The 14,310-nt window shown below is 42.7% G+C and overlaps 2 protein-coding genes across 2 annotated transcripts; both read right to left on the bottom strand.

Moving 5' to 3' along the window:
* Positions 1 to 574: 574 nt before the first annotated feature.
* On the bottom strand, positions 575 to 2,106 carry LOC123166332 (F-box protein At5g07610). Its single transcript, XM_044584118.1, has 2 exons — positions 1,927 to 2,106; positions 575 to 1,831 (listed from the first exon to the last, which is right to left on the bottom strand). The coding sequence occupies exons 1-2, from the start codon at positions 1,986 to 1,988 to the stop codon at positions 712 to 714; spliced, it is 1,182 nt and encodes a 393-aa protein (XP_044440053.1). The 5' UTR covers positions 1,989 to 2,106; the 3' UTR covers positions 575 to 711.
* Positions 2,107 to 5,811: 3,705 nt separating this feature from the next.
* On the bottom strand, positions 5,812 to 6,604 carry LOC123171554 (cytochrome b6-f complex iron-sulfur subunit, chloroplastic-like; the record flags this gene model as incomplete). Its single annotated transcript, XM_044589006.1, has 3 exons — positions 5,812 to 6,043; positions 6,155 to 6,319; positions 6,449 to 6,604. Coding segments are annotated over 3 exons (423 nt in total), but the record flags the coding sequence as incomplete, so codon positions are not given.
* Between the last annotated feature and the right edge of the window lie 7,706 nt (positions 6,605 to 14,310).

The raw sequence follows: 14,310 nt of genomic DNA, 5'->3' as shown, positions 1-14,310 counted from the left end.
CTGTCAAGTTAACAGTTCAGCCAACATCTAGAGTGCATTGCCCAACATCGAGAAATAGGGAGGAGGCCGAGGGGAAGGGGCACCCCACTGATCGTATGGCCACAGAAGAATGCAGGCTGACCCTTCTAAATCATGTGGTAGCTGAAGCTGAAACCGGAGCCATGACATGCACAGCCGCGTCAGAAAACAAAATTCGCAAACAATGCTGCACTGGGCTGGATTGTGCATGCAACATTAGTACATTACAGACATCATATAACTATCAACACGGGTAGCATGGGAAGTGCAGTGCACAAACTATTTTAAACCCACCTATGTGAATAAATGTACTGACGAACAAGCAGGATTTCTGAATCAATTATGTGTACATTATGATTGATGTTGTTCTGCTAACACCTTTTCCTACTTAAAAAACCAACGCATAATTAGCATTTAGCACCGAAGATATGATCCTATAGATTATCTTATTAGCAGAAAGCAATAGGTCTCTGCCAGCAACATGCTTCTAAAGTTCTGATTCCTCGAAGAGATAAGTTTAAGTTGCATCCTAATAATTGAGCAGTCCTTCACTAAATGATCATAGTAGCTTTGCTGAAACATTTTGCAAAGTTAACCGAGCACATGGAGGTAGCACTGAACAGAACCACTGATAGTATACAGAAACAAGTACAAACAACATAAAGTGCGACCAAATATGAACTACTGCTGATGTCAAATGTGCAGTGCCTCTAACTCTGCATACAATGGCACATATGACAGATATGGCGGCGTGACACCTTCAAGATTGCAGATCACTTTGAGTTGCCGACGATCCATATTATAGCACATGAGTTTGAGTTCCTGCCCAATAGTGAAGAATATCAAGTTGCATTCCGGATGAATCGCAATCCAATCAAACCCATCAATGCAGTAATCTGTCCTTCCAAGTATGTATGAAGTTTCAACGCTATGCTTCAATGTCCATTCTTTGCTTTGGTAGTTCTCAAGAACATAAACCACTAGTCGAAAGACACCACCATGTTCATCTCTCTGAAAATTGGCATAATGCAAGCGGCCTTGTGAATGTTGAATAAAACCGTTAAGCAGGCCACCAGGGACACTGAAGTTCATCCATGTTTCCCCGTCCGTGTCCACCACAGCTAGATAACGGGAAAAGTCATGGCCATCGACTTGAAAATGCAGATAGCCGTTAAGAAATACAAATGATGGCTGAAGCTCAATGAGCATGACACGTTTGTTCCATCTGTTTTCCTTGTAAACCCAAACTCCGGTTTCTGACGAATACACTGCCACTCCGGAAATGTAGTTATCCTGCTCCTCCACCAACTCAAACACATGGAAATGCGAAGACAGGGCTGGGTTGAAGCCCAAACATGCGTTGACACTGTCCTGGCCGGAGTCCGGCAACAGGACCCACTTCTCCGTGGCAGGATTGCACACCACATAATGGCACTTGCCAACCTCAGCCGAGACGTTGTACAAGCGGCAGAGGAGGAGACCGTAGCAGCTGTCTAACAGATCGAACTGCTGGTGGTTGGGCAGGAAGGCGAATGAGGTGTCCATGGGAGGGGAGGGCGACACGCTGGTGAAGAGGACAGGTGATTCCAGAATCCAATCCTCGAGGTTGCTGCTACCGTGGAAGAAGCCGGTGAGGGTTTGGGGCAGCTTCTTGCGGTGGTCGGGGTGGTCGATGACGCTGAGCCAGTGGTTGGAGACGCACTTGAAGCGGCAGAGCGACTTGGCCGGGACGCGCGAGAGGACCTCCACGAGGAGGTCGTCGGTGAGTCTCTCGGCCGCCGTCCTGCACTTGCTGGGGCGAGAAGAGGAAGACCTGCGGAAACACGGATCCAGGAGAGGTCACGGGATCGGAGGTGGAGGAGGAATCGATGCGATGTTTGATGTTGATGACGAGGATGCTCAGCGTACCTGGAAGGAGATGGAGTGCGGTCTTCTTCCCGCCGGCGAGAGCTCTCCGCGGGGCTGGCCATGGCGGAAGAAAGCGGCGGCGGCGGCGGCGGCGGCGGCGGTGAGCTAGAGGACGGGGGAGTGAAACCGACGGGAGTGGGACTGGGAATTTCTTTCCTTGTGCGTTAACAGGCTGGGCCGTCGATGCTTCGATTAATGGGCTAGTCATAAGAGTCACAGCTGGACCAAATTGGAAAGCAAGTGGTCTACAGAAACCCACACCTTGCAAAATGAAATTCATTTAGATTAGAAAATGGTTCCTCAAAAACATTTGAAGGCGACTTGTTGCAAAATTCTATGATGATTTTGACTTAATTGAGGAGATCAAAGAATAATTAGGGGCAAATATCATATCAGATCAACCTGTTTGTTTCAGCTTCTGTGGCAAAGTTGATGCAGAATAAGCTTTGTCACTTAGGTACATGTGGACGTGCTTCAGGCACTTGCACTGAAAATGACCCGAATTCAGATTCAACTTCATTGGCAAAACTGATTTGGAATAGCTGTTTGGTTCAACTTTTGATTTTTCTTACAAGAAATCTACTCTCCAAAGCTGAAACAAACATGGCTTACGGAGATTGGATGTGAGAGTGTCATTCTTGAGATGGAAAGTAAGGATGTTGTGGGGAAGTTGAACAAGGGAATTAAGGACTATTCACCTCGTCCTCAACCTAAAGGAATCTATGCGCCAACTCCAGCAATGTCTTGTCAAATCAATATGCCGAACGACAAATGTAGTAGCTCACTAGTAATGTTACGCGTGCAAGCCACATTTTCCATAATTGTATTATATAAAATTAAAATTTTCCAACAAATAAAATATATCTAGAGTAATACAATATAATATAAATAAGTAGGAAACAAAAAGTGCCATCATGCATGTAGAAAAATATCTAATAGAAATGGTGATGGACAATTTTGTATGTTTTATCTAGACAAAGATATTTCAAAGAGATGAGAAAAATGAAAAATTGCATATTGATTATTAGTATATTTTGTACAATCTAGATGACACGAAAACAACTATTTAATTTGGAAGCATGCATAGCTTCATCATTAGTCAAGAACACAACACCCACTTCCTCGCTGAAAAATACAAAAGGTAAATTGTCATTATTAGTTTATATGTACTAAGAGGTACTTGTAGACTTTCGGCAAAAGAAGCATCATTTTTCCCTTGATTACTAGTTTATATGTATTAAGAGGTGCAAATATAAGGGCTTTCAAGCTATATATCAGAATAAATCATCTATTATGGCCCTAAATATGTTCAGTGTAACATATGCCATAAAGGAATTAAAGATAGTAGTCCCATTACCTTATCATCTACTCCCTCCGTATCTAAATATAAGACGTTTTTGCAGTTCATTGAACTACAAAAACGTCTTTTATATAGATATTGAGGAAGTAGTATTTGGAAAGAGGAAGACCAACTTTCCAAGTAATCATAGTATAAACCAAACAATATTGTCCGTATCAGCCTAATACAACAAACAAATTTGCAGGGCTGAACAGTGAAACTTGAGCGTAGCTCCTTATTTAATCTTGCACATGGTATAGCTGATTAGTTTCCAATAAAGAGACAAATGCAACCTCACCCTAGCTCCATATGCAATCTCCTAGCCGGATGTTAATTCTGCTAACTAACCACATTGGCAGACACAAATAATTTTATTAGCAAACGAACAAGTTTATGATTAAATGTTGTCTCCATAACCAGAATTGCAATTAATTAAGACATGCGAGCACATATTCCAACCTCCCTATACTAACTACGGCGCTGCACTTTCCAAGATCCGACCTCCAAACCATTTGATTGGCCTAGAATGTATGGCTACTAATGTGGCCTGCATTAGAGAAAAATCTGGCTTAAAACGGCTCTCCGAACCCTGATAAGCTATGACGATCATTGTTAACTTGTTAATGATATATTCTTTCTAGTACAAATAAAACTTTTGTAATACTCAGGAAGTTGCACTCACTTGAGGTGCAGAGGAAGGCAAACCTGACATTGGATGAGCCCACTCAAGTAGAGCGACAGTGATCTTTAAGCAAAAGGAATTCTGTAGATGATCTTTAAGCCTTATGCATTTCCACTTTGCACACATCAACATTCAGTTCATGACCAGCTTCAGCCAAACACTACAAGAATCCCAAAAACATAACTAAATCTCAGCTTCAGAAATTCCAAATGAACACACTCAACGAAATAAAGTAAATCCCACAATGATACTTTCAACAAGATTGTCTGCGGGATGAACAATAGGGCACCTTCTTACCAGATGGAGTATTTAGCAACAACATGAACATTTCCAAGTGAAAACAAGTGACATTCCACCAAAGATCATCTTCGTGGAACATCAAAGATGACTTATAACACTATGATATGTCAGATTCTCGGTAACTTAAATAAGCCTACTATGTTGACATATAAATGTGTTGCCTAGTCTCTTCCATCAGATCGGTCTTTTGGTTGTATTGCCTAGAGCATGCACTTCTACATGGTATCAGAGCCATGAGGTCTTGAGTTCAAGACCCGGCTTGTCTAGTCTCTTCCATCAGATCGGTCTTTTGGTTGCATTGGCTAGAGCATGCACTTCTACATACTCTTCTTGCTGTTGGTAAGTAGACAACATAGCCTAGACAATAAATAGAGTAATATTTCCCTACAGCCTTGTTGCAGAAACTAAGCTCATGATTTTTTTTTGAGAGAGGTCGGTCTTGACTCACAGGTTTGCAAAACTCGTCCGGCCGCCGTGCACAACGAAGATGAGCCTTTGACGGAAGGTGCAGGAAGGAGATTGGACCGCCGCCATCGTGGCCTTCCTACCCCGTGCACGACAAAAAAGGGGTGATGAAGATGGAGGCTGCGGTAGCTTGAGGACGATTCGACGGCCGACGGCGAGCTTGAGGGAGCCGTCCTCGCCTCCTCGGTCGAGCGTTGCTTGTCGTCAAGTAGTAGATCATGGTACTGTAACAATGTATATTGTTCAACTCGTAGCAAGAAGAGCATGCATCAGGCGCACTTCCATGCACTATACATAAAAAAATTAAAACTATGTCACGGTTGCATGAGGTCAGATTAGAGCTGACCTTATTGTCCTTAATTAGTATAGACCAGATGCACGTCTTGAATTGGTCCCCATGCCACTCCACCTTATCCCCCTACTGGTTAGCACTCGTTTTGTAAACCCGTGGAAAACACAGAGGAAAAGGTTCACACAATTCACCCAATCCAAAGGGAAAAAAGAGTACATGCCTTGTTCTAGCCCCTAATAACATATCAGTAGTTTAATGCTATTTCTAGCCACCGAAACAGAGCCAAATTAATTCACCATACATCAGATCAGCTCGATCATGTGCGACCACAGTACTTAATATATGGCGCGCCACAACATCGAGTCGTCCATTCAACTAACAATTACACAAGAAATAACCATGAAACGGTCTAGCTGCCAAATGAAGAAAGAAACAATCTTTTTGTCGATGATCTGGTAAATGCTGCAATTTCTTTGAAAAGAATGTTCCATTGTTGACTTGATTCAAGAGGAAAGTGTCATTTCTGAACAGAGAAACTATGTTAAATGCTTGAGAGAATATCCTCTAGAGACAACGGCTTGTGTCATTTCCAGAACGGATTGACTCTGCATTACCCTTTTGAAACAATGCTGCCGATATGCCATCCTATCTCTTTAACTATTCAGATTGCTATCTAGATGTCTAGATTCAGGAGATACTATGTTTCAGGTTTGATCAGCTATAGAAAAGAGTCTACATCGTACCAGATTGAGAGCCCTCAAAATGTGATATACTACTATATGCCATGAAAAGGTTTCTCTTCTTTCATAGACTGTATACATATAACTGGATACAAGAAACAAGTGAATTTATAGCAGCAGTACTCTTATAGCATCGTTCTTAGGACTGGCAGGATGCTTAACACACAAGTGAGCATTGCTGTTGGAGCTTGTGCCGCTTACTTCCACCGGGGGTTCTCGCCAGTCCTGAAGTCGGTCTCCACCCATGGCACAAAGATGACCCTGCCGTCGTCGACGTCGGCGTGAACAAGGGCCAGCCACTGTTTCAGAAGAGAAATGCAGCTCAGCTCAGCTTAGTTCAGTTCAGTAAGCAGACCATGGATTCTTCAGAAAGGTTCAGTTGAGATAGGAGTGCATCTTTGTTTTCTTACCAGAGGTGCAGGTCCACGGACAACCTTGCCCTGGTTGTTGTACTGGGATCCATGGCAGGGGCAGAGGAACTTGTTCTCGGCGTCGTTCCACGGCACCACACAGCCAAAATGCACGCACACGGCGAGGGTCTTGTCGGACTCCACCACAAGGTAGGTAGGATCACCCTGCAACATTCACAAGATTTCAACAAGTTGCGCTGGACCTGGAGTGATCCATCATCTTCATCTTTGCTTGCATAGATATAACTTTGGGAATGCTTCAGAATGACCATGGCCCTCTGAATCTGAACATACCTTGATTCCCTGAGCGAGCATGCGGTCGTTGGGGCCATGCGCCTTGAGCCAGTCCTCGACGAGGATGTTGTTGCCGAGTTTATCCTTGGTGGTGATCCCACCGGCGTTGCTCCCTGACCCGGCTGGGACGAGGAAGGTTTCGACGTAAATAAGCCCTTAGAATCCTGAACCATCGAGTGGATCTGGCTGGGTTTGTGGCGGCGCCGCGTGGGCTGCGTCCGGGGGCAGGAAGGAGGCGGCGGCGTGGGTGCCGTGGACGCCTACTTGGAAGAGAGAAAGAGGGGCGGGCGTATCTGATGAGGGATTGGGAAAACGAATCGTGGTTGCCTTTGTGAGTAAGGAAAGAGACGCGGCACCAAACCTCATCGGGGTAACTCGCGAATCCCCCTCAAATAAGAAGAACCTCATCGGGGTAACTCGCGAATCCCCCTCAAATAAAGAAGAAGAAGAGGTAACTTGCGAATCCCTCCTGGCCACGTGGATGTCGCGAGCGGTCGCCCTTTCAGCGCATGTTAATGTGTTTGATTTGCTGGTTGCATACTAATTTATTCTGCCAACATGAATAGACATCCACAAGTAAACATGGTATTTCACCATTCGACTGCTGAAGCAATTCTAGTTGAAAAAACAGTTACCTGACAAAAGAATAAACATTATGATTGTTGAGTTTCTGCTAAACACGTTTCCTATCCTATCTAAAACAGGCGACCTAAAATTAGCATTTACTCCATCCTTTTTCTAGAGATTTCGACAAGTGACTATATATGGAGCAAAATGAGTGAATCTACACTCTAAAATATGTCTATACATCCGTATGTGGTAGTCTATTTAAAATCTCTAAAAAAAACTTACATTTAGGAACGGAGGGAGTAGGACGCAAGAAAGTGACCTTGTTTCATCCAAAGTGTTCACCATATACAGACCTAGCGGTAAAGAAAAAATTTACCCGAAATATTATATTATTAGCAGACATACTAATAACATGCTTCTAGTTATCCCAACTTCAAATAGAAGATATAAGTTTAAGCTGCATGATGATAATTGATCAGTCCTTACAATAAATGATCACAATAGCTTTGCTAAAACACTGAAGTTGCTCGTAGTGCAGTTTTGGGTGACACCGGGTTTTTGCCCCATGGTCTATTGTTCCTGATGACAGTGGGTTTCCTGGTGTTGCTCCGAACTCGCTTCTTCTCTTTCCCTAGCTTTCTGATTTCTGTTTTTCGAGACAATGTATTTCCGTTATGAAAGTAATGGAAAGGGGGAAGCCCGTTTCGAAAAAATAAATGATCACAATAGCTTTGCTAAAACACTTTGCAAAGTTAACAAAAGGACATGGAGGTAGTAGTGAACATACACAAGTATGGACAACACAAAGTGCATAAAAAATATGAGTAACTAATTATCTTTCATAAATCTGTGAGGTTGAACTACAGTTCCAGAAATAAAAGGATGCAGCCATCAGAGCACTTCTGTAAGACAAAAATAAGCACCAAATTCAAGAAGACATGCCAAGCCAGCTGCTCTATAAGCATAGACAATCCTGACTCCTATGGAAGATCGATTGCTTAAGGCACCAACAATCTCATATGTTGTCACTTATGCAAACAATGTAATTCTGAGTACAGTGGCACATAATGCAGAAATGGCGGATTGCCACTTTGCGGTTGCAGATCACTTCGGTTTGCTGACTTTCCATATTATAGCAGATAAATTTGGTCCTCCCCATTGCGAAAATGATCAAGTTACAATCCGGGTGAATTGTGATTAAATCAAAATGCTCGTAAAGGAAAACATGTTTGTCTCCAAATACGCATGAAGTTTCAAAGCTGTGATTCAAGATCCATTCTGTGCTATCATAGTCCTCCATAGCTTATATTGAAATTCGAACCACAACGCCATCTCTCTTTGTGTGAAAACTGGCATAATGCAAGCGTCCATGCGATTGCTCAATAAAACCACCACTCAAACCACGAGGGAAACGAAACTTCGTCCATGTTTCCCCCTCCGTGTCCACTGTGACTACACAATGGGACGACTCACAGCCAAAAGCAGGGAAATGCAGATAGCCGTTAAGAAAGATTGCTAGCTTATTAGGATAAGTGAGAGTGATATGCTCGTTATAGCCCTTCTCCTTATGAACCCATCTCGCACTTTCAGATGAATACACCTCCATTCCAATGAAGTTGGGGTCGAATTCAAATACATGGAAATGCGATGACAGGTTGGGGTCAAAGCCTAATTGTGCCATCATCGATGTGTCACAGCTAGAGTCCAGCAACACAGTCCACTCCTCGGTGGCAGGATTGCACACGACATACGGGTACACGCCAGAGGAGTCGTTCCAGCAGGATTGCACTTGAGGAGCAACCAATATGACAAGAGATTTACGTGGAAACCCCTTGCAGGGGAAAAACCACGGGCAGCAGCGGGCAATCTTCCAGTATAGAGATGAATCCGGTAAAAGGTGGAAGCCAACAAGGAGGGGAGGCTCCAAATCTTCAATTCTAGCACTCAGATTTAGGATGGATTTGTAGATCAAATGGCCTCACTTCTCTCCTAACCCTAGGGATCTCACAAGAACAGAAAAGCTCAACTGTCTGTCTATTCCCGTGCTAGGTGAAGAGGCCTAAATAAACTGCCTTCCATAGAGCCTCGCTTTTATTTATTTAATTGATAATATTCCCAATGTAATGTATAACCATGTCGTGCTTACGTATAATTTGTATTTGGGCCCCTCCCTCTCGGGGCCCGGGGTGGTCGCCCCTTTTGACCGGCCTTGGGCAGGGCCTGTCCAGGACCAATTCCCCTCCTCCGTGCATATGCTACCGACGCCGTCGCTTACCGGCAATCTTCTGTGCCCCTCGTTGTCGGCTACAACTTCACCTCTCTCTCGCCTCCCTGGGGCTGAGTCGATCTACTGGCAGCCCGGAATTTCTTCGTTTCGTCGGCCTAGTCCGGCGAAGACCACGAGGATCCTTAGGAGCGCCATTCGCCGCCACCCTCGTCTCCTTGCACCTCCCACCAGCGGCCGTATCAGTAAAACGTCAACCGCGTCGCGTCTCCCACTCTGACATAACCATCCCCGAGCAACAATACCACCGCCCGGTGTCCTCGTGCCTGGCTAGTAGCAGCCTAGGGCTTCCGTTCAGGTAGCCCCCTATGACCTTCTCTGTCAAAAACTGTTAGTCCGTACTGTAAAAAATGCTCTTAAGTTTTTTTTTGCTTTACTGTAGTTATTGTGTTTTACACTTTTAATTTCTAATGGAGAAAAACTATCTGGAACGGGCATACATAAAAAAGCCCGAACTGCTGATCCTTCCTTTAAAGCTACCGTGAACTCCTCACTATTCTATTGAACAATCTTGGAACTATAGCTTGAAGCTTGCAAGCAATACAGAAGATGGCATTCAAAAATATTGTGAAGCTCTTGAAGTACATAACCAGTATGTGGTACCATCATCAACTCTAGTTTATCTTCTCATCACCATTATTGTTCTTCTCTGTTTTCTCTGTTTACTCCATGTTAGCATTCACTTTTTACTAACATAATATTGGCGTTGCATGTGGTCAAATCGATCCTCCTAGGCACCCTGCCTGAGCACCACCGCCTCCCAAGCCTCCTTTCATGGCGGGTGCATCGGTCCATGGTCATCATGCTACGTTGCAATCCATGGCCTTGTGCGTGCATCTTGCGGTGCTTGTAGCAGATGTGCATGCCTCCAGTCCTCCTTTCCGTTGTGGCCACCTCCAAGACCTTGGGTACCCTTTCCGGCAGCAAAGGGATCCACTCGAGTGCAGCGTCCCGTCGTACAAGCTCTCCTGCAGCGATGACGACCATGCCAGGATCCAAATCAACACGGCAACTTACCTGGTCACCAGCATCAGCTATGATGATTCTTCCTTCTGGCTGGCAGGGCTGGCCCTAGCGTTACGGAGGCCCTTGTGCGAATGAGGTACAATGGACATACCAACTATAACATAGTAATATAAATATGTTGCCAATATATATCACATATCATGAAAATATGAACGCATAAACATAAAAAAAATGTAATTTTAATTAGCAAATAAAGTCTCAATACATCATGTATATATGATTATATAATGCAAATTATGATTATAAGATATATGCACACAACTATAAATAACAACTGAGTAAATACAACGTGATGAAATGCGCCGGGAGGGGGAGGGGGCAAATGCCCCCTATCCACCACATAATAATGTTGATATGTTTTAGAAAACATTTTTTTAATTTATTTAGATCTGGGAATTTAGGGCGTGGCTATTCCAGGAACACTAGTGCAGAACCGGCCTTTATCACCGGTTCGTAAGGACCTTTAGTGCCGGTTCTGCAACCGGCACTATAGTGGAGACTAAAGGCCCCCCCCCCTTTAGTACCGGTTTGGCACGAACCGGCGCTAACGTGCCACCACGTGACACGAGCCAGGCCCGGGTGCGTGTAGGACATTAGTACCGGTTGGTAACACCAACCGGTACTAAATGTTTGGGTGTGTTTTGGTTTTAATTTTTATTTTTCCTTTAGTTTTGTGTTTTTAATTTAATTTAGTGATTGTTTTACATTATAATGAGTTGTTAAATCATTAGGTGAAAGTATATGCCATATCCATATTACTTGATCACTTAGTGATCTAAGTAATATGGATATGGCATATACTTGATCACTTAGCTATGATCCATCCAGTTGAAACTAATATGCGGTTTCTTTCATAAATGATATAATAACTCATCATCATAATCATCATCATCATATTAATATAAAAACTCTTGCATCATATCATCACCAACAACAGTATATACTAGCTAGCAAAGATATCATCGAGTTCAACATGGTCATGATATTATAAGCGTTCATAACACCACAAAAGCAAATCACTCTTTGAGATTAAGTTCAGGACGAAGAACACGGACATGCATGAGAGGACAACAAGTACTAAGAGCATGATAACTAGCTAAATCACTCCTGCTGCTCTCTCTCAGGTAAAATAGCATAGAACATGTATAGCTCTCCTGATTCATCATATTGGAGCATGCAGATGAACCTGTCTCCTAATCGTGGGCTGCGCTTCTGATTGCTGCCCCCTAGTACTTCTCTGCGATCGTTAACAATTTTGCTCCAATCTTTCACTATTAAGCATTCATCGCTTTCAGAAATCCTGAATGCACTCATGTGCACTGTAGGATATCTTGGCCGTAACCTAACAATTGACATGCGACCTTTAGTCTCGATCCACTGAGGCACAACTGTCATCGGGAGTCCGTGTTGAAGAACATCGTATAGTAATTAATATACTTAGCAATGAAAGTTTAGCTTGAAAAATAATGTATGCAAAAGATGCACTGAGGGCTAATAGTAAAAACCTTACCATCTTTCCTAAATACATGTGACCGTAGTTCAATACGATCACTATTGGTCGCACGTTTTGAGTACTAAGATTTTCAAATTCAGGAAAATGATTTCTCTTAACAGCATCAAGATCCTCAAGCCATGAAACATAATGACTTATCTCCTCGCAGTTTAGTTCAGCTCCGGGACAGTAGTAGGTCCTGTCTACCAAGCGCCGGACATGTTTGCTTGAATGGAAATAAGCTGTCAATAGAAATTAGTTGTCAACTATTTTTGAATAAACAATATCAAAGACATAAATATGGTTGAGAAACTCACATGATGGTAGAACTGGAGGCGTCTGCACATCGACCCAGATGTCCCTATTACCTTCAATATCATCTTCCGGACGAATATCAAAGGTGATAACCATATCAGGCTCAAATGCAAAAGCCTTGCATAGTGCTTGCCAAGTTTTGCATTCAAAATAGGTGTACGTGTCTGCATTGTATAATGTGACGTTGAAAGTATAACCAGCATGCTCGGTCTTCAGGTAAACTCTCTTTACCTCCATAGTTTCCATAGCACTGAAACCTATCTTATCCAAGACAAAAATTCTTGCATGGCAGGGGATGCGCTAGTAGAATAGTGAAAATTTAAAATTATAAGTTGAAGCAAATGAAGCATATATAAGTCATGCTTAATTACGAAAAAAAACTTGTCGTTGTGACTTACTGTATCCACTTCGAAGGTCTCATCCAGCTTGATGCTGAAGCGCCTATCATCAACAAGGAAATTTCTGTCGCACAGGCCGCGCTGGTCTTCACAGAATTCGCACTTAATGAAATCTTTTTCGTCGTCAGACGACATTTCCTATGTTCATATAGGTGAAACATTAAACACTTACTAGTTCTATTAATTCAACTAATTCAACTAATTCAACTACTTCTATTAGTTCAACTAGTTCTATTAATTCAACTAAGCATTTAATAAAAAATAAACGTGTTCTATTAATTTTCTTACTAAAATAAAGTAGCTAGTTCCATATAGTAATATTTTAATTAGATCATCAAATCTCAGATATCTAAATTTTCTTACTAAAAATAAACTAGTTCTATTAATTCAACTAATTCAACTAATAATTTACTAAAAATAAACTAGTTCTATTAATTTGCTTACTAAAATATATAAAGTAGCTATATATATAGTAATATTTTAATTAGATCATCAAATCTCATATACCTAAATTTTCTTACTAAAAATAAACTAGTTCTACTAATTCAACTAAGCATTTACTAAAAATAAACTAGTTATATTAATTCAACTAGTTTAAATAATCTCATATACCTAAATTTCTTACTAAAAATAAACTTGTTCTATTAATTTTCATACTAAAAATAAACTAGTTATATTAATTCAACTAGTTCAAATCTCATATATATACCTAATTAAAATCTAGCTAATTCATCTAAAATTGACATTAATATTTAACATCTTTTCCATATAATTCATCTAACATTAACATTCTAACATTCTTATCTACGTAATTTATCTAACATTAATCTAAACAACAGAAAAGAGAAAATAAGTAAAAACAATATGTGTGTGTGTGTATGTGTGTGTGTATGTGTGTGTGGGTGTGTGTACGAGCGGGGGGCGGCGGCATACGGGCGGCGGCGCGAGACGGCGATGCGACGGGGACGGCGCGACGACGAGCGGCCGGACGGGGGCGACGGCGACGACGGGCGGTGAGGGCGACAGCGGTGACGGCGACGACGGGCGGCGGGGGCGGCGAGGGCGGCGGCGATGTCGCGCGAAGTAGTTGGAGAAGAAGTGGTGGTCGATGAAACTGAATTTTTCGTAAGTGCCATATATATAGGAGGGGCCTTTAGTACCGGTTGGAGCCACCAACCGGTACTAAATGCCAATTTTCGCCAGGCCAAGGGGCGGGAAACTGCCCCTTTAGTACCGGTTCATGGCTCCAACCGGTACTAAAGGCCCCCCTTTAGTACCGGTTGGAGCCACGACCCGGTACTAAAGGTGTGCGCTGGCGCAGGAGCGGTGCGGGCAAGTTTAGTCCCACCTCGCTAGCCGAGGGGCGCCCGCACCAGTTTAAAAGCCCCGGCGCGGCTGCTGTCTCGAACTCCTCTCTATAGCAGGCTTCTGGGCCTAACTTTGGCGCGCTGCCCGTTGAGCCTTCTAGCCCTTCTGGGCCTGTATTTGCAAACCCTAGGGTTGGCAGGCCCAGCGGGCAGCGCCTCAATAATTTTTTATATAATTTTCTTCTATTTATTTCCAATTAATTTTTTTGCTGTATTTAGTTTCTTTGTGAATATAAAAAAATTATATACTTTTTTTCTTTTCTGCATTATTTATTTTCTGCTATTCATTTTGTAGTGATTTTCAATTTCACCGTCATTTAGCTCTCTAAACAAATCGGTAAATAACTGAAAAACAGCAAATGGTGTCAGAACATGCTGGAAATTGATGACGTCGCTTTGAATGATGCATA

This window comes from Triticum aestivum, chromosome 7D (genome assembly GCF_018294505.1).
Source record: "Triticum aestivum cultivar Chinese Spring chromosome 7D, IWGSC CS RefSeq v2.1, whole genome shotgun sequence".
In the NCBI taxonomy this organism is placed as follows: domain Eukaryota; kingdom Viridiplantae; phylum Streptophyta; class Magnoliopsida; order Poales; family Poaceae; genus Triticum; species Triticum aestivum.
Note: the sequence above shows the minus strand (reverse complement) of the source record. Positions and strands in the feature narration are given on the sequence as shown.